At 56.7% G+C, this 18,615-nt stretch overlaps 2 protein-coding genes across 2 annotated transcripts; both read left to right on the top strand.

Moving 5' to 3' along the window:
* Positions 1 to 2,704: 2,704 nt before the first annotated feature.
* On the top strand, positions 2,705 to 5,174 carry VOLCADRAFT_90160 (uncharacterized protein; the record flags this gene model as incomplete). Its single annotated transcript, XM_002949736.1, has 5 exons — positions 2,705 to 2,708; positions 3,182 to 3,210; positions 3,615 to 3,670; positions 4,061 to 4,238; positions 5,109 to 5,174. The coding sequence occupies 5 exons, from the start codon at positions 2,705 to 2,707 to the stop codon at positions 5,172 to 5,174; spliced, it is 333 nt and encodes a 110-aa protein (XP_002949782.1).
* Positions 5,175 to 8,427: 3,253 nt separating this feature from the next.
* VOLCADRAFT_120801 (uncharacterized protein) lies at positions 8,428 to 16,171 on the top strand (the record flags this gene model as incomplete). The annotated part of the gene is made up of 9 exons (XM_002949735.1): positions 8,428 to 9,084; positions 10,111 to 10,281; positions 11,301 to 11,468; positions 11,614 to 12,239; positions 12,821 to 12,969; positions 13,359 to 13,422; positions 14,086 to 15,254; positions 15,306 to 15,448; positions 15,632 to 16,171. Exons 1-9 carry the CDS (start codon positions 8,668 to 8,670, stop codon positions 16,169 to 16,171), a joined length of 3,447 nt encoding a protein of 1,148 aa, XP_002949781.1. The 5' UTR covers positions 8,428 to 8,667.
* Positions 16,172 to 18,615: the final 2,444 nt, after the last annotated feature.

Below are 18,615 nucleotides of genomic sequence, written 5' to 3'. Positions count from 1 at the left end.
GATTTTTTTACTGTTATTACGGAGTGGGAGGCTTCTGGGTAACTTGAGGTATCTATTTCCGAAACAGTGGTATCAGCAGCTATGTTATTACACCATACCACAGTGGAATAAATCTTTCTCCACATTCCGTGATGCAGATGCCTCGATGCAGATGCCTCGATGGACTTTACATTGAAACTCTTGCGGACATCATCGATATGCATGACGGTGTTAACACCGGGGCACGGCCGGAGGATGCACCGAAGGTTGGAAATGAGCGAGTGTGCATCCTCCTCTATGCCGATGACGTTTGTGTTCTGGCAACGACACTGGGACGCATGGGGGAGCTGCTGAACATTGTGGACATGCTCTGTGATGATTTTGGGATGGGATTTTGGGATTGGTGAGTGGTTGGAAGCATACGCGTCTAGATGTCCAGCAGACGTGTACCCGTCTGGCGAAGTATAGGCATTGGATGGGTCTAGCGGCCGAACAAGCGGGGCGGAAGGAGATAATATCGGATATCACAACGTTTATCCCGCGTTCAGCGAATCGCAAGCTTATGCAGCTTAGGCTTTGCTGTTGAGCATTGGTAGCTAACCGGGCGCGCAAGGGACGGCGTTATATACCTGGGGAGGAGCGAGTGGGATGCCTGCTGCGGCACTTATAGCCATATTGAGGATGAGAAACAGATTTTGCTGGACTGCCCGGTGTACGACAAAATCCGATCTGATATTGATTTCCCACGCCTCGAGCATAGGAAGGACGCTATGAAGTGGGAACGTGAACGTCTGGCAAGGATGCTGGAACGTATATGGTCCCACCGCAACTGTATCGTTCCCTTGGTCGTTAGTATCCTTTATCACTTGCTTTGTCTGAAGTGCTAGGTAGGATGGTGCTTCTAGGCGATCTGGCAGCCCTTGAGCCCTCGGCTCGTATTTGGGCAGTTTGCAGGTACGGGGAACGCACCCACGACCATGTAACAAACACACACAGATGCCTCAATGCAGATGCCTCGATGCGGATGCCTCGATGCGGATGTGGATGTAAACATATTGCCTTCCCACCTCCCTTTTAACCCCGGCCTTGCCAGCTAAAGGAAATAGCCTGATGTGTTGTACTTGCATGTATACCCTGTTGTATGATAGTGGCCATCAATACACCGAGCCACCGCGCCATGGTGCCTCCAAGCTGTGGAGCCACCAAGCAGGAGAGCCGCTGAGCCGCCAAGCTTCACAATCAAACCTCAACCCATCAGCCCCCTGAGCACACTTCCTGACGAGCCACCGATCTGAAGATCCCCCACCATCATCCAGGATCATATACTCACATGTGTCCATTGATTGCAGCAATAATGGCTTCCGTGGCTACGCTCAGCACCCGGGTCGCGGGGGTCCACCCATGACCAGCGGGTGCAGGGGGCCAGTAGAGGTTATTAAGACACGGTGTAAGGGAAGGCAGTGCTCTGAGAGACATCTTACCTGGATGTCCAACGTACACGTTTGCGCACAGAGACCTACGAAGGATGTTCAGCATTCGTCAGGCATCTGTAACGAGACTGCTGTACAAATAAAGGCATAACTCGTGGGAGGTGTATCTCATGCAGGAACCTGAACTCAATTCGCTTCGCCAAGGTCCCCGCGATCCTCTCCTTCACATCCGAACATACAGGCGCGCACCTCCATGCCTCCGAGGCGGAATTGGCAGACCCAGTGTTATCACCCAATCTCAAATCATCATCAGCTGCTCATCCCACGCTTAGTATTCTTTCTAAGCTTCTCCGTGCTGTAGTTTAACAGCCTTTTTGCTATGTGTTGCTTGTTGCTGCGGCCGATTCGGGAAAAAATGTTTAGGTGATAGCGCACTGATTCAGGGCTCGCCATTCTCTAGCTCTGTGGGGCTAAGCAACTAAGCCAGTCCGGAGGTGTATGTAGACCACGTGGATGCACCATCCCTGTAGTCCGTTACCGCATCGATACAGTGAGAGTCTGTGAGGGGATCCGTGTAACCGTCGGGCAAGGATGAATGGACGAATGAATGCTGCCATCCCCTTGAGGAGCGCCATCAGTTCATGAACCCCACCTAGCCCAACACTGCAGGGTGAAAGCCAAAACCGTCAACCTATGGAATTCTGAGACTGATACAATCAGATTGTGTGCCGGATTGACTGGGTTCCTAAAGTTTTAATCTTTCTCGCTTCCATCTCGGTAAAACGAAATGATGAGTATGCCGTGGATGGGTTTCGTTTTTCTCGGACAGATCCGCCTCAGCTAGCTTTTTTGAACAGTCAGCACGCCCGGTCCGTTCGCAGCTCAGGACGGGCTGATGTGCCCTGATGGTTGTTAGCCCCGCTGGGGCCCCTCGGACTATCCGAACAGCCGTCACCCGTTCCCAGATCACGATGCTCAGTACCAACAGAATTCACCTAGCAGCAAGAAGCTAAACAAGAAAGCAGTTCCAGTATCACCAACTTCACCAATACCCGTTCCCTGCTGTGTGCTTTTCATTCCACCTCTTCAGCCCACCTCTCGCACACGCCGCGACCTAGGGGAACTTCTTATCTACGAAAGCCTTGAGCCCACACAGAGCCGCATCCAGGTTGGGGTTCTCTCCTCAGTCGGTAGCGCGCTATAGCCTGGATTTGTGGGTGGGTAGCAGTACTTACTACCTGGGCCTTACGTTCGCGGCCTACCGGCGGTTCAGCGGTGGTTTATTTTTGGAAACCATGGGTGAGTGGGATAGCTAGGGCACCACCCGACCAGAAGTGAAGGGCCAAGAGAATAGCGTGGCCCCGGCGTCTGTGGGTGTTTCGGTGTTGTGTTTCTCAGTATCTCCCCTTTTAAGGGGGGGCCCCGGTGGGGTGTCTCCCACCTCATTTGAACGCCCTAAACCTCAAGCCCTGGTCACGGTCACCCCTCGCTCCCATCCCTCGCCGTCGTGGTTCAAGGCCCATGACCGGGGTATCGGGCGCTGTGTGGCAACCACTTGAATAGCTGCTACAGCTCATGCATCCTCCTTCAACAGCAGTGCGTAGGCTAAAACACACATATCATATGTAACATATGTAATATATATAACATGTTACATATATATCATATATAAAATATTTATACACGCGAGGAGCACCCGTTCCAGGATCCTGCGCCCTTGCGCCGTTTTGCACCATTTCACTCGCTCTTCCCCCCTCCACCCCTTACAACAGCTGCGTACGGCGAGGACCTAGGGAACCAGGTAACTGGGTAGTTGAGTGGTTGGTTGGTTGCGTGCTACGGCCTATATCCTTCACCGGTGCCAGCACCATCCTTCGCTTTTCCGTCAGCTGCTCTGCGGAGGGAGGGAAAGGGGGGGAGGGTCACTTCCCCACCTTCCTGTAGTGCCGCCGCCGCCGCCACCGCCGCCACCGCCTCCACCGCCGCCACCGTCCTCCTCGTCCTCCTCGTCGTCGTGTGATACATAACAGAGTGCCGTGCCATGTGGGATCCGTTGGGGTTGTATGTTGGTGGCCCCGAGTGCTTGGAACGGGCAGTCTCCCAGCCCTCCATCACTTAGATCCCTCCTTGTACATGTGCAGCGTCCCGGGCCAGCCGTCCCCCCCTCCTCACTCCCTCATCCCGACCCCCCTGGGTCCCGCCCAGATCTTCGTGACGTTGCGACGCGGGGACGAGTGGCCTCCAAGAACTGTGGACGTGAGGTGAGGCGAGGGGAAGGGAGATGGCGCTGACAAGAAGCCCCAAGCGAACCCCCGAGTAACCGAACAAGGCGGAGGAGGTCCTGTTTGAATGGAGTGGGAGCGGAGGGGGTGGGAGCCCGTGTGAGAGACCCAGGGCCCGGGTCTCGAAACCCTAAAACCCTAACCCCTCGTATCTCACCTACGAGGTACCGTGCTGGGCCTCCATGCGCCTCCTAAACATGCCGCCATCCACCAGGCCGCAATAACATCCGTGATCACCACCACCACCACCATCACCACCACCACCACCACCACCACCACCACCACCACCACCACCACCACCACCACCACCACCACCACCACCACCACCACCACCACCTCAGATCACACAGCCCTGGGGTTCCTGCGCAGGGTGCGCTACGAGCAGACGATTGGCGACCTCAAGGCCGCCGCCGCCAAGGCGCTTCAGGTACCGGTTGACAAGCAGCAGCTCTTCTGGCACGGCAAGGAGCTGACATCAGCATACGACAGTCGTACACTGCTGGACATGGACATGCACACCGGCTTCGCCCTGCAGGGGTATGACCTGGTGGGTTGGGCCTGTGCGTGTGTACGGACGTGTGTACGGACGTGTGTACGCGCATGCGGGAGGCCATCTTTGCGGAGTGCGGGGGTGGGGAGCGGCTTTGTGAGGGAAGAGGAGGGGCGAGAGGGGGTTAAGGAAGGACACGGGGAGTCGCCAATTTCTGACGGTTAGCCGAGTGGGGGTTGGGATCGAGGCCCCGCCACAGGGAAGGTTGCGTGAAAAGGAAAAGGGCGCAAAGGAAGCATCCAGTGTTCTTCCTAACGTGCAGATTCGTGGGTGAAAACGATTGGGGAGTTGCAGGAGCAGGAGGAGTTAGGAGACGGGGCTCAGGCTCCCCCTGTCCCACCCCGGTGCGATATCCGTGTACATATTTCTGTTGGCAGCTGATCGCACCCGCTATTGCTGTACCTCGCTATGAGGGCCTATGATGAAGCAACCCATAAAAGAAGGGCACATGCACACACCTGCGCCTGTGATCTCTTTATCACCGCCGCTACACGTCAGCTTGTGCCGTCAACTGCTGTGTTACCAGCTCATAGAAGTCAATAGTTTCTATGTCCTCGTTTCTCCATTTCAACACGCCCTTAGGCACGTCCGCATACATACACACTTTATATACACACAGAGATACATACATGGCTCATGTTGCTGTTGTCAGCACTTTTTCTCGCGGCTCAGCTCACTGAAACACACAATACACATATCGTGTGTGTGTCTGTGTGTGTCTGTGTGTGTGTGTTGCGCCTCGGTTGCGTTACCCAGATGTGAGAGGTGTAACGAGTGCCCATACACGAGTCAGCAGAGGCCCAAGAGCACATAACACACACATATACACGCGCACGTCGACTCCCTGATGGCCACTGCACCCCTCAGACGGTACCCCCCAAGTTCTGGCCGCCAGTGAAGGAGACCCCCGAGGGGCTGGTGGTGCTCGCGTGAGCGGCCAGAGGGATTACGAGACGCCGCGGTGCAGCGGGGAACTCCAGGCTGGGTGCGATACACAGAAGCAGCAATGGACGTCTCCAGGAGGGAGTGAAAATGGCATATGGCACAGTACGGCAGCCCTCGTCTCTGCGGCCTTCATCCGTTTCCAGACCTTGCCTGCGGGGGCCTGCTGTCGCACCACCACATGGCTTGCTGCCGGGCAGCGGGGATATGACTCCCTTCCCTCCCTCCCTCCCTCGCTGTTTGGGGAGGTCGCTGTCCAGGGAGGCGGTTGCCGGGCTACCCGCCTGCCTGGGTACACCTCTTCGGGCTTTTTTCCTGGCCCGTAAAAGCAGTACCGATGGGAATTGGGGAAGGTCCAGATTCTCTGTGAGATGCGTAAGCGCAACGTCTCTCCGTTGTCATTTTGACGACCAGCCAGACGTAGTGAGCACGGAGAGCGGCGGGGGTCCTAGATATTAGGCGGTCAGAGAGTCGGCAAGAGTGTGAAGACAGGTTCCGTGTCAGCGTTCCAGCACTGACTAGCGCAAAGCAGCTCAGCCGCAAGAGCTGTAGAGCCGAGGGAAAGAGTCCTGCGCAGTAAAATACAGTGTACGGCGGGGACAGTACGACAGCTTCGACATGTGTAGCGGGAAATGCTGCGCTTAACTAACTGCAGGAACCGCTGGACCTTTAACATGACGCTTCTGGGGAGATTACTTCCGTTTAATCATGCAGCTCCTCTGCTACACCATCGAGCTTCGCGAAAGCCTTAGCCTCGCATGTGCCGACCATTACAGAGGTTAGGTTCAATACCATACATCGGAAAGCCTATTCGCATGATTCAGCCGTGGTACGAAGCACTGCCAGAGTGAGGAAGCCATCTGCCAAATGCGGCAAATGAACCCCCTTCAGAGCACCCGCGAACAAGGTACCTGGGTCACCGACATTGCCAGAAAGATAATCGTACGACATAGTACGGCCAAAATCTATGTGCAACACCACACGCTAAGATGCGGCCCCAGCGGAAGCCCAAGTCAAGTCAAAGAAGACCCTGACCTTGACTCTGATGACCCAACTCTACAGCGACGCCCGCACTGTAAAAAATCCTTACATGCTCCGTATGCATATGCACATCTGGCCATATAGCAATATGTCTTGTGCGTAGAATTATATATCCGTGCTGCATCCCGTGTGTTGCAGTATCCGCGGTACTAGGCACCAACTAAAAATAACAAACAGGTATGGTAAAACTGTTATTAATGTGTGTACGTATGTATGGATGGATGTATGCATGTATGTCAAAAGAGGTCTCCACACGAAACAAAAGATGTAAGATCCGCATCCCGCCCCTCGTGACGTAAACCATTATTTAAGCGCCACACGGCACCCACACGCCGCCGCCACCAGCAGCATCAACAGCAGCAGCTTATCGACCAGCTTATCGACCAGCTTATCGACCTGGCCGCCAATAAATACAGACACACAAGCGTCCATCCCCGCGAGCTATCAACATTCCCAGTGATGACCCCCAAATCGCGTCCTCCTGCTATCCACATTCCACTCCAAGAGCTGTACACCATACACCTGCATCACATGCATTCGGCACAACGTGCGGGGACCTCCATACGTAACCATACAACCGCGCGCCGAGGGAGGAGCGGGACGTGATGGGCAGCTGAAATGGCAGCAGCAGTTCGTGCGCGGTGCCTGTCCATATTGCATATGTTCAAGTGGTAAAAGAGGGCCAGTGGAGGGCAGTGTGAAGGTGGGTGCTTAAGGGTGGTCGCGCTCGTTACGTGCTCTCGCCACGACAATCCTTCTCCTCTCCCACCACACCGCCGTCCTCCTTTTTCACTTTGCGCGCTTCCCACACCCTCCCCCAGCACCCAGCATCCCACTTTGCCCCAATCTAACAGGTCACACAACAATGCCCAGCCACGCAAACCAGACGGTCAGCAGTCAATGCGCCGCTAAGGGCGTGGGGTATGTTGGGGCGCAGCTGCTTCGGGGCCTGACGTCCACTCGATCGCCTCCTTGCTTCCGTTGGGAGTCAACAACCCGACACGGTCTTGAGCGCTGATGGCGCTAACAGTATGGCCACGTTCAAGCAAGTCAAGTAAAAAGTTATCATATTGCACATGGGTCAAAAATTGCACAGGGGTATATTTGCCGGTCAACCCCAAAAAGCCGTTAGCGGGTAAGCTCCAAGGGACCCGTGGATTGGAGGCTTATCGAGGAGGTAGTGTCCAAGACAGGCAGGTTGAGGAGCCGGCCTGGGCAAAGCCCGAGGGCATATAGTGGGATGTTGCTGCTGCCTGACGCCTTCTGGTGAAGCCGTTTTGATGTTTTCAATAATGTCCTGCTGGCTTGCGTGGGGAGGTGCCGCGCAAGGGAGGGACCTGCTGCTGCATTGTTCGCCGCAGCGTCGTGGCCGTGGTGATGTAGTTTGTAAAACTGCGGAGCAAGATTGCGGCGGGGCCCCATCGTGCAGGGTGTCGTGTTGTGGATTGAAAGTGGTTTTGGGATGGCCGCAAAGTCGACCAGCAGGACGGAATACATTGTATTTTGTCCTGATAACCAAGACATACTGACCTTTTCTCGTTAAATGTTTGACCCGGCAACTGGTTGAACTCGTGCTTTCTCTGTGGGATGCAGACGGACACGCGGGGAAGCAACAAAGCACGATTGAGGGCCAAAGGTCTAACAAGATGGAACTTGTCCTAATGTAACACTCGCATAATACATACATCAGTGAGAATGAATACTGCCCATCGAAAGGGATTAACAACCGAGCGCCTCTACTCACGTTGAAGTTGACAACATGGATGCCCACTTCTTCATGAGATTTGATGTGGTGCCTCCTGCGGAAGACGTTTGTGCCGTGGAAACGCATTGAATAAGAGGTGTTGCGTGAAGGACATGCCGCTGCTGCGTGCGGGGCCAGCTTTATCTTACTTGTCGATGCCTTCTTGAACTGCCTCGCGCGCCAGGAATCCAATATCGCCTGCCCGAACGGTGCGGCTTGGCATACTTGGCAACGGAGAACTGCTCTGCAAAACGCTAGTTTCTTTGGGCTGTGCAGCAAAGCTTGAAATGTAGGGATCCATCCTAGGTCTATCTACAGCAGTTTCGAAGTAAAGACGGGTTGTGGCGAAGAGCTTTAATCAGCTTTCTTAGTACGAGTTTATACGGCAATAGTCTCCAATCGCAGCAAGTTCTGTGGCTTTTAATAAGAATGAGTGCATATATATTATGTTCGTAAGCACATACTTACAATGCAACGTTTTCATCTGTGAGGAGGCGCAGCCCACACCCGTCTGGACTCCTCGGAAGGGGCTCGGCACTTTTGATATGTGTCGGGCCCCTGAGTAAATATTGAAGCCATCACACAACGCTCATTGGTTCGGAGTTTCTTGCTCCTGCTTCTTGGCGCCTGGGTCATCTTCGGGACTACAGGTAGCGGCAGCTCCGCGGCAAGCTCAGCCGCAACAGGCCGGGCGTATGCATGTCTACGCGTAAGGGTGCAGGCCCTCACAACCGCCCTCAGTTCACCGAGGAAGAACTGCTGCGCCGGCAGATAGCAATAGTGCAGTCGTTCAAGGGCTTGCTGCAGAACGAGGCGTCCGTCGCAGCACAGACCGTCGCCGCTTTCAGCGACCTGCTGGACGACTGCATCCTCGACGTGGCGCAGGAAGTCCACCGGGAGGCGCGAACCGGCACACTACCAGCCCCCTACGCCGGTGCCGCGGTGGGCCCCGCCGGCAGCCCCTCGCCGGGCCCCTCTACGGGGCCCCCCTCAACCGCAGCCCACCCGCCGCCACTGCCAACCAAGCCCGGCACTAAGGGCCCTGTGGACGTCTTCGGTCAGAGCCATCCGCCAAAGGCAACGGACATCGTAAGCTGCAGGAACTGCGGCCGGCAGGTACAGGCAGGCAGCTTTGCACCTCATCTGGAGAAGTGCATGGGCAAGGGGCGCGCGGCGGCGCGAGCGGCCAGTCGTAGGATGCAAGGGCAGTCGTGAGAGCGCTGGGGCGCTGGCTTGGCGCCGTTGGGGCAGGCGGGCCAGGGCTGTTCGTGTCAGCGGCACAAGGGGGCTACGCGCGTTCCGTTAGTGCATGTTGCTCTTGCTGTCGATATATTAGTGGGTTGGTGCGGGTTGTTTGAATGCATGTGGAATGCCATGAGCGAGTTTTGCGTCTGCCACGGTGGACTGTGGATAGGTTTGGTGGAACTTAGGACAACGAGATATAAGTAGTAGAAAGAGCAGTAGGATAGGCTTTGATAAAGGGTTACGTTAAGCGTTATGCTGCGGCTGTTCTCTTCCAGCAGCTAGCGGCCACGGCTCCGGCGTTGGTTGCGATGTGATGTTTCGAGGGTCAGTCTTGAAACCTGGAGTGAGGATCCCGGCTAGTCAGGTGTGATTGTTGGTCGGCAGGACCTTGGGTGGTCTTGAATCGGGTTCAAGATTCGCGACTGTTGTGTTGGCTGTTTTTCCCATGTGCACGGGCCCCGCGATGGCTGACTTGTGCTTGGGACGTAGTGACTCTCTTGACGATGAAATGTACGTGGAAATGACTGACTTATTTGACAGCATATCGGATTACTATTGTTTGTTGTTTTACTGCAGTACTACAGCGGGTCGTTAAATCGTTATATCGCCGGGATGCTTGCGTCTTGTTCTTTGCAGCATACGGTGCTGCATGAAATGTAAGAAATTGGCATGGTTACAACGTGGAGACCGCTGTCTTCAGGACCAGATACCTGACGGGACGGGAAGAATGGTCGTTGTTTGCATGCTTCTATCATGTCCTTTTGCACGCTGGCAGTTTCCTTGGTATGCAATTCAGCCCAAACAAGCACCCAGATATACATATCCCATTTACATATTAGTGTAAGGGCTTGAAACATGGTCGCACGGGCTTCCCTTATTCCACCGCAATCCATTCAGTTGAGACAGGACACGCAGCCGCCGGAGCCACAGGGAATTCTGTTATATTATAAGTATGTTCCGTTGCATGGAAACGATGCCGAGGACGTGCAACGTTTCTATACAGAGCTGTGCGGCCGGCTAGACCTCAGGGGGCGAATACGGGTCGCACGAGACGGCGTCAACGTAACGGTACGGTCTCAAGCACGTACTCTCATGCCTTAACTTCGCTAAAATGTGATAAAAGGCGGCTTTAGCACTTTCTTCTGCGTTCCTGATGTATGTCACGAGAACGGAACAATGGATCCTTTTAAAGTGCAGCAGGGCCTTGGCAGCATCAAAGATATGATGCATGGGCATGTTAGAGAAACCTTCGTAAATTAAAGCTTGTTGATGCCCTCGGTGGGGCTTTTACCGTCCATCACCCCATCGTTATTCCCTCCCGCCAGCTCGGCTACTTCAGGACAGCCAGCCCAGCCATCACAATTCGTAGACCTAAGCTCCATTTTAGTTGTCTCTTAGCCGGCTCCACATTCACGAACCCATGAGCCTCCTTCGAAGAGGTTCCCTGACTCCTAAGCAACCGACCCCCTCCCTCCCCCTCCCTCCCAGCCCTCCCAACTCAACAGCCTTTCCCCGTGTTTCGGGGCGCAGTCATCCTTACCACCCATATGTGCTGACTTAGGGTTCTGAAATCATTCTCTTCCCGGGTTCAGCGCCCACCACCGGCATTGAGTGGAATTTGCCGAACCAACGGTAGCGACAGCTCCTCTCCGGGTCGCTCCACTTGCATGTTACGATGAATCTAGAGCATGCAACTGAGCTACTAGCATCTCGTCCAGTTCCACGCGAAGAAACAGCAAAGAATGGGGAAGGCCCAAATGCGCCGCGCGCCATCATACAATTTCTTCCTCATCCCCACTCTTGAGAACACAACTTCTATACATTCCACGTGTCCGAAAGCACAGTGTTCTAACATATTGCTGTACACGTGCGGAAAACACACATACACACGTTAAAGCACACAAACTAATACAACCCCCAAGCTCACACGCCATTCCCACGACCACCAGCCGGTGACAACACCCCCCGGCCCCCCACCCCGCCACACACGCCCACATACACGTAATACACACACGGCTCACCCCCTCATCCCCCTACCTTCAGACATCAAGTCATCACTCAAAAAACCCCTCTATATCCGTTAACAGGTAGGGGGGTCCATGGCCGCGCTACAAGCCCACATCACCGCGGTTTCGGAGCACCCTGTGCTCCAGGGCGCGGACATCGATTTCAAGCTGGCTTCCTCGGGGGGCCCTCGCAACGAGGCCACTCGCGCCGAAACCAAAATGGACCGATTGGTCGTACGGCTGTGCGAGGTACGGGTCCTAGGGGAGGAAGTGGCTGCACTCCAGGGAGCCCCAAACCCAGCTCCGTGTGCACGACCGCGAACTCCACCTTGCTGACGTCCCCCCCGGCCCCCCGCCCGCCTCCACCTTTGCTCCACCGTAAACTGCCCGTCAGGAGCTGGTGACGTTGGGTCCCCTCGCCCGGCACCGTGCTGACCCACGGGTCAGTACCGCCCCCCACCTGACACCCGACCAATTCCACAAGATGCTGCAACGAGCCACCACCACCACCTCGTCCGCCACCAGTACCGCAATGAGGACGGTGGCGGAGGCGACGGCGCCAGCAGCTGCAGCGGAGCAGCGGACGGCGGAGGCGGTGGCGGTGGCGGTGGCGGCCCGGCCGTCACCTGACAGACCGTCAGATTCAGAGTGTGAGCTGGCGGATGTGGCTGGGGGCTGTGGAACAGCAGCGGCGGTCTTCAGGGACTCCACTGCGGGCGGGGAGGATGAGCAGGCGAAAGGAGGCTTTGCCGCCGTCGCCGCAGCTACCGCCGTTGATAATACTGCTGCCAGCGGTGGCGGCGGCGGTGGCGGCGATGTTGCTATTGAGAATGGTGGTGATGGTGGTGGTGGTGGCTCTGCGGGTGGTGCCGGTTGTGGCGGTGTATCAGGAGGCGGGTTTGGTCCGAATGATGGCTCGGGGCCCCTTGTGCTGCTGGACGCGCGCAACATCTACGAAACGCGGATCGGGCATTTCGATGCGGTATGTACGACTTTGCTTGGCTTCGTACAGCGTGTCGTGTAAGCGTGGATCTTAATGATTGGCATCCCTGTTGCTTCCCATTGTACGACCATATGGTTTCTGGCTTTCTGCGGCCACCCTCCCTTCCACCCCTGCAAAACAAAGCAATACACGCACGCACACGCACACACGCACGCCACGCGCCTTTTGGTCCATCACCCCTTATCGTGTGGGGTGTTTTATGAACCGTGCATGAACTTAGGCGTCGCCCCTTCCCCTCCCCCCTCCCCCTTTCCCCCCACCACACACACGCACGAACGCACGGGCGTCCCCAGCCCCGAAGTCTTCAAACACGTGCAGCTCGCTTGCCCACACGCTGAGATCCCTCCCTCCCTTTCTCCCTCTATAAAATCACACCCCCCGCATCACCCCCCGCACACCCAAATTCTCACACACCCACAACCCTTCCCACCATATTCGTACCCCGTCCCTCAAACCCCCCTCCTTTTTCCTATCCCCCCCTCCCAGCCCAGCCAGATTCCCAACCCCTCCCCGGGGCCCCCCCAATTTCCCCCCCCCCCAAAACACACGCATAGGGCCCCTCAATATCCACATTGGACCCCCGCACCCGCTGCTTCAGCGACCTGCCCGCCTGGCTAGATGCGCACGAGGACCTGCTCCGGAACCGAACCGTGCTCATGTACTGCACGGGGGGGGTGCGGTGCGAGAGGGCATCCGCCTACCTGCGGGAGAAGGGGCCCGAGTTCAGCCGTGTCTTTCAATTGAGCGGTGTGTGTATGTGTGTGTATGTATGTGTGAGGGAGGGGGTGAAAGGGGTGTTATGTTACATATCGATCGGGGCCTGACACCGGCCAGGGGCACCTAACCCGGTGTACCCCCACGGAAATGAGCGACCGCCGAAGCACTCTCCTCCTTGTGTGTGTGGGGGGGGGAAGAGGGGCGGTGTAAAAGGGGTGATGGCGGTGGTGGGTTTGGGATTTAGGGTAGGGCTCCCCTCGCTTCACATTAGGGTGGGGGGTCGGTGGGGTGGGTACGGAGGGCTGGAGGGAGAGCTGGATGCTTGGAGGGCGAGGTGGGTGTACGGGAGGGCCAGCAAGTAACGGGTGTTTTCCCCCCTTTTCCCCGCCCCCACCCTCGCCCTCTCTTCCCCCCCCCAGGTGGTATTCAGAGGTACTTGGAGCGATTTCCAGACGGCGGTTTCTTCCGGGGCAAAAACTTCTTGTGAGGGCGGGGGGGAAAAGAGGGGAAGAGGGATTGGGGGAGTGTGTGTGTGTGTTGTGCTGTGCAGATACACACACATACACACACATGTACACACACTCTCTGGCAACATCACTCATTGCGACCCACTTCCTTTAATTGCACACACACGTACAGACATACGCACATACACACATACACACATACACGCACAGATTGGGGCTTAACCCAACCCCTGCTAAAACCCCAGGTACGATGACCGTATCGCGGTGGGCCCCCAGCCGGCGGCGGAGGAGGAGGAGGCGGAGGAACACCCCGCAGCCACCTGCACCTCCTCGGGTGTGGTTGGGGTGGTTGGTCGTTGCCAACTGTGTGGATGTGCCTGGGACGATTACGGAGCCCGACTGAGATGCAGGTATGAGAAGCTGTTGTTGGTTGGTTGGTTGGTTGGTTGGTTAGTGTGTGCGTGCGTGTGTGGGCCCACGCGCTGCCCATATTTGCCTCCGGAGCCCCCCGAAAACCGGCAGCCACGCTCTCCTTTTTACCCTCCCTCTTTCCTCTAGGTTCGCACATACATACATATGTACACACTCTAAGTACACACGCACCGAGTTGGAACTCATCTCCCTCCCTTTCCCTCCCTTCCTCTCTCCCTGCCGCCGCCGCCGCCCCCATCATCATCAGTCGCTGTCGATTGCTGGTCCTGGTCTGCGATGAATGCACCGCCGCACACAGCGACCAAGACCACCCGCGCCGCCACCGCCAGCAGCAGCAGCAGAAGGACCGCCGCAGTGCTTCTCCCCCTCCATCACCACAACCACAACCAGCACCACCAGCCAGTCGCGACGGAATGACCCGCGGGTCGGTCCATCCCCTCCTGTGTGAGCTGTGCACCACTGCCACTGCCACTGCGGCAGGAGGTGGCGGCTCCGGCAGCGGCCTCATGGACGCGCAGGTGGCCGCTGTTGACGGGATGCAGGGGGGCGGATCCGTCGGTGATATCCGGGGCCCGGCGGGGACGGCAGTAGCAGCGGCTGACTCCGCCGCTCCATCTCCGTCTGTTCCTGTGGAGCCCGCCGCCGCCGCCGCCGTAAGTGCTGACGGATCGATATCGCCTTTTGCGCCCTCGTCACCGGGGGGAGAGACAAGAGCGCTCGGGAGCGCAGCAGCAGCAGCAGCAACTGCAACTGGTGCTACTGCCATTGCAGCAACTGCAGCAACTACAGCCGCAATGGCAGATGCGGCTGGCGGTGTGGGCACGGCCGCGCCTGCAGCGTCGCCCGCCGCCGCTGCCGCCGCTGGCGGTGGCTGCTGTGGCGGCAGTAGCAGCAGCAGTAGCGGTAGCGGTAGCGGTCCTCGGCGGCTACGTATCCTGTGTCTTCATGGGTTTCGACAGACCGGCAAGCAGTTCCAAGGCCGTACCTGCGCGCTGCGGAAGAAGCTCCGAGACCTGGCGGACTTTGTGTTTGTAGACGCGCCGCACACGCTGCCGTTCTTCGTCAAGCCGGGGGCAAATGTCGTCGCTGGCGGCGGCGGCGGCGGTGTTGATGACGCCAATAGCACGTATCATGGCGGCCCAGATGAATTATTATTGGATACCGGCTGCGGTATCAAAGGCAACGGCAGTAGCAGCTGCGGTAACGTCGAAGCGCTCATGCGAGACGACGACGGCGAGCTGGAGGAAGAGGTGGCTGTGAATGGTCGTGCCGTACAGCTATCACAAGCTTTTACAAGGTCGTCAGAGGGAGCGGTAGGGGCTGCGCCGCCGCCGCCGCCGCCACCGCCGCCCGCTGCCAAGCGCGCCTGGTTGTTACCGCCAGAGCAGTACGGCGGCGGTGCAGCGACCGGAAATGGTAAAGCTCCGCCGCTGCCGCCACCGCCGCCATCGACGTCACCACCATCAGGCGACGGCTGGCAGGAAGCCCCGGCGTATGTGGACGAGCTGCAGTACACACGGCAGACGGAGGGTTGGGAAGAGTCGCTGGCTGCCGTACAGGCCGCTGTACGACATCTGGGTCCTTTTGATGGTGTGTTTGGCTTCTCGCAGGTGCGCAACTCGGCTGTTTGTGGAGGATGTGAGGCATATGGACGAGGGGGAGGAGGAGTACCGCAACACTACCTCTTGTTTGTTATGTCTGTATGTATGTGGGCCCTACCCCACTCCACTCTCACACGCACACACACACACACTTACATACACATGCACAACGCCCACCTCGCCACCCGCCAGGGCGCGTCTGTGGCGGCTGTCCTCTGCGCGCTGCAGCAGCTTCAGCAGCGACGTCGTCAGAAGCGGCCATGTCAGGAACACAACCATCCGGAGCGGCCGTCCCCTCAACAGCAGCACCACAACCACCACCACCACCACCACGGTAACGTCACCGATGCGGGCGCGGGGCCCGATGGTTGCGATTTCGGCTTCCGGTTCGCCATCCTCGCCTCCGGCTTTCCTTCGCCGTTGCCGCTGCACCGTGAGCTGATGGCGGCGGCGGGTCCACTGGAGCTGCCGTCGCTGCATGTGTACGGCAGCGCCGGTGCCAGCGGCGCCTGCGGCGGCGCTGACCGTCAGATCTCCCCCCGGGAGAGCGAGTCTCTGTCGGCGATGTTCAGCTGCGCGGGCGGTCGGCGGCGCTGTCTGTGCCACCAGTCCGGCCACCTCATCCCCGCCACCAAGGGCCACGCCGCTACCTTCCGGACGTTCCTGGCGGCGCAGCTCCTTTCTGTTTCCCCCGCCCCTGCACCCGCCCCTGCACCGGCCCTGCCGCCGTAGCTAAAGTACGGGGGGAGAGGGGAGGGGGTTGGAAACACATGCCCTAAAACCCTAAGGACATATATCAGGAATTAAACGCCACCGTCCAAAGTTTGAATATGCTGGAGTCCATCCAAAGCGATGAAGTCACTGACCCACGGTTCCGGAAGTAAAACGTTACCGACATTTTTATATGGTGTAGCCGTCGTCATCAGGTCTCGTGATATTGTCCTTGAGGCCCTTGAGGCCCAGCGTAGTATAGATGACCTATAGCTGCTGAACGGATATCCTAGTAGTAGTAGTAGATCTCGAGGTAAAAATAGGTAAACTGGTCAGTTCTGGCTGACTTCGTCACTAACTCAAACACTGGCTGCGACTTGTGCCCGTTGCCTCAACTTTGGAAGCAGCTTAGGGGAGGGGGGGAGGGGGGGGTGAGGAATCCAGGGGAGTGCAGTCATACAAGGAGGGTAAGCGGTAGGCGGTGTGGGGGTAGTGGGGTGCGGGTAATGCGGGTAGCCCAACGTTTGTGTTTTTTTACTAATGACGGCGGTTAGTCGGATGGGCCGTGACTGTAGTAGGTTGGTCGGTTGGTGGGTAGGTCGGTAGGTACAGAGGGGAATGTGTTTTGCGACCTGTGAGCCAGTGACACGTTCTTGGCGTCGGGGGGCGTCAAGTAGTCCTTCCACAATGTGATTCCAAGTGTGGCGAGGCATTGACATACGTCTCCTTAGATATTATACCGTCGTGTATATCAAACTTGTGTATGCGTGTGTGGCGTGCGTGCGTGCGTCTGCTCGTCAGTTCGTCTGTCTGTGTGTGTCGTAATGGCCTAATGTCTTATTCAGATATTCTCTTCGCTGTCGTGCATGTACGCCTCTTTCTGTCACCTTGTAACTTTAAAGGTGACCAGCCGGTATGTTGTGGCATTAAACATCAAACGACGCGGAACCGAGATCTGGGGAACGATTCGCCGCCGGTGCGCTTTCATAGCGCTGCAGTTGCAGTACAGAATGCAGGCGGAATTGCAGCAAATGCAGTCCGTAGTAGTAGGAGGGAAATACTCTGCGCAGCCAACACCGGTGCAGCTATGATACTTAAGTCCGCAACTGACCAGAAATCAGTTTACACGGCCTTCAAACAATTCACCATTGGCGTCAACAACAACCCCTTGTTGGCCCTTGTTGGCTGTTTCTTAAACCCAGCGGCCAGCACTAACGTCCAGGTGAGGTCCGCGTTTATGAGATTGCAAAGAAACACGGTATATACATTGTGGTGGCAGCCAAGCTTTGACACGGCGGGTGCACGTCACGTGGAGTACAGGCCAGAAATCCTCGGGGGTTGCACGGGGCCAGAGTTGAGATGTGGTGACATGAGAACATGCAGCCTTGCAGTGGCTGGCGCGCTGGCCCTGGAGTACATGCTGACTTTGACGTTTGAGAAGCGGGAAGGCCATGCCTGGGCCGTTTGCAAGCAGATGGAATAAATAAGTGCCCGGCTAGTCCCTGGTGGGCTGGCCCGGGTTGTAATTACGGCCTATCTGCCTCACAGGCTGTACGGGGGACGGATGGCTCAGGGAGTATAGAAATAAGTTTGAGCGCAGCCTCCAACACTCCATGGAATGGCTCCAGGGAACCTCCGGAATCTCCACCATCTGCGTGGTGGCGGCGGAGCCCGTCCGCGTTAGCGTGTGTTCTTGCCTGGGTCTTTGCAAAAGTCGACAAATGAATGAGATAGATTTGCCTTCTTGTCCGCCCCTGTCATACGGGCCGTACAGTGCCGACCTTTCTTAAATGTAGCGCACACTGGAGGCTTGGCAGGGTGGGGAACCGCTGCCCTGCAGGCTTTGCCCGGCATTGCTGGGGTTCTGTCCTCATCGCCTGGGGTCCTGTCCCCAATCCAAGGTCCTTAGTTTCCGTCATGCATCGTAATTACATATTGCCATGGGGTATATCGTTAACGCCCACACGCGGTGCGCAAGGGCAACTGCTTCCGGCGCGTTGATCCGTACGATCTGCGTAATACCAGGTTTACCCAATCCTGTAAGATGCATGTTCGCGATGAAATGAGACACGTATCCCTGCTGATTATGTTTGGTTGAAATAGTGAAGGAATACCGTATTCCCTCCGTAACGGAAGCTTGCATCTACAGAGGCACACGTTGGATACCTTAACGTGTAATGCTTTTTAATTGCTGTAATGCCAACTCCAGCTGCTTTAGCAGCTAAATTTCATTTGTCCAAGTTGCCCCGCATAGGACTGTGTACGGCTTTTGGGCTCGCCTGCTTTCTTTCCCAGGATGAGTTTGTAGGTAAACAATGGGAAGTAGACAAATCCCTTGTCATCGACATTGTTTAAGGGCTAACTGTTTCAGAAAGGCGACGTGAAGAGGACGGATAGAAGAATGCCTGCGACTAGTGACCGTTTGCAGTGACCCAGATCCGCTGAAGCCCGCGGGCAGCCTCAAC

This window comes from Volvox carteri (assembly GCF_000143455.1).
Source record: "Volvox carteri f. nagariensis unplaced genomic scaffold VOLCAscaffold_15, whole genome shotgun sequence".
NCBI lineage: Eukaryota > Viridiplantae > Chlorophyta > Chlorophyceae > Chlamydomonadales > Volvocaceae > Volvox > Volvox carteri.
This window is presented reverse-complemented; position numbering and strand designations above follow the sequence as displayed.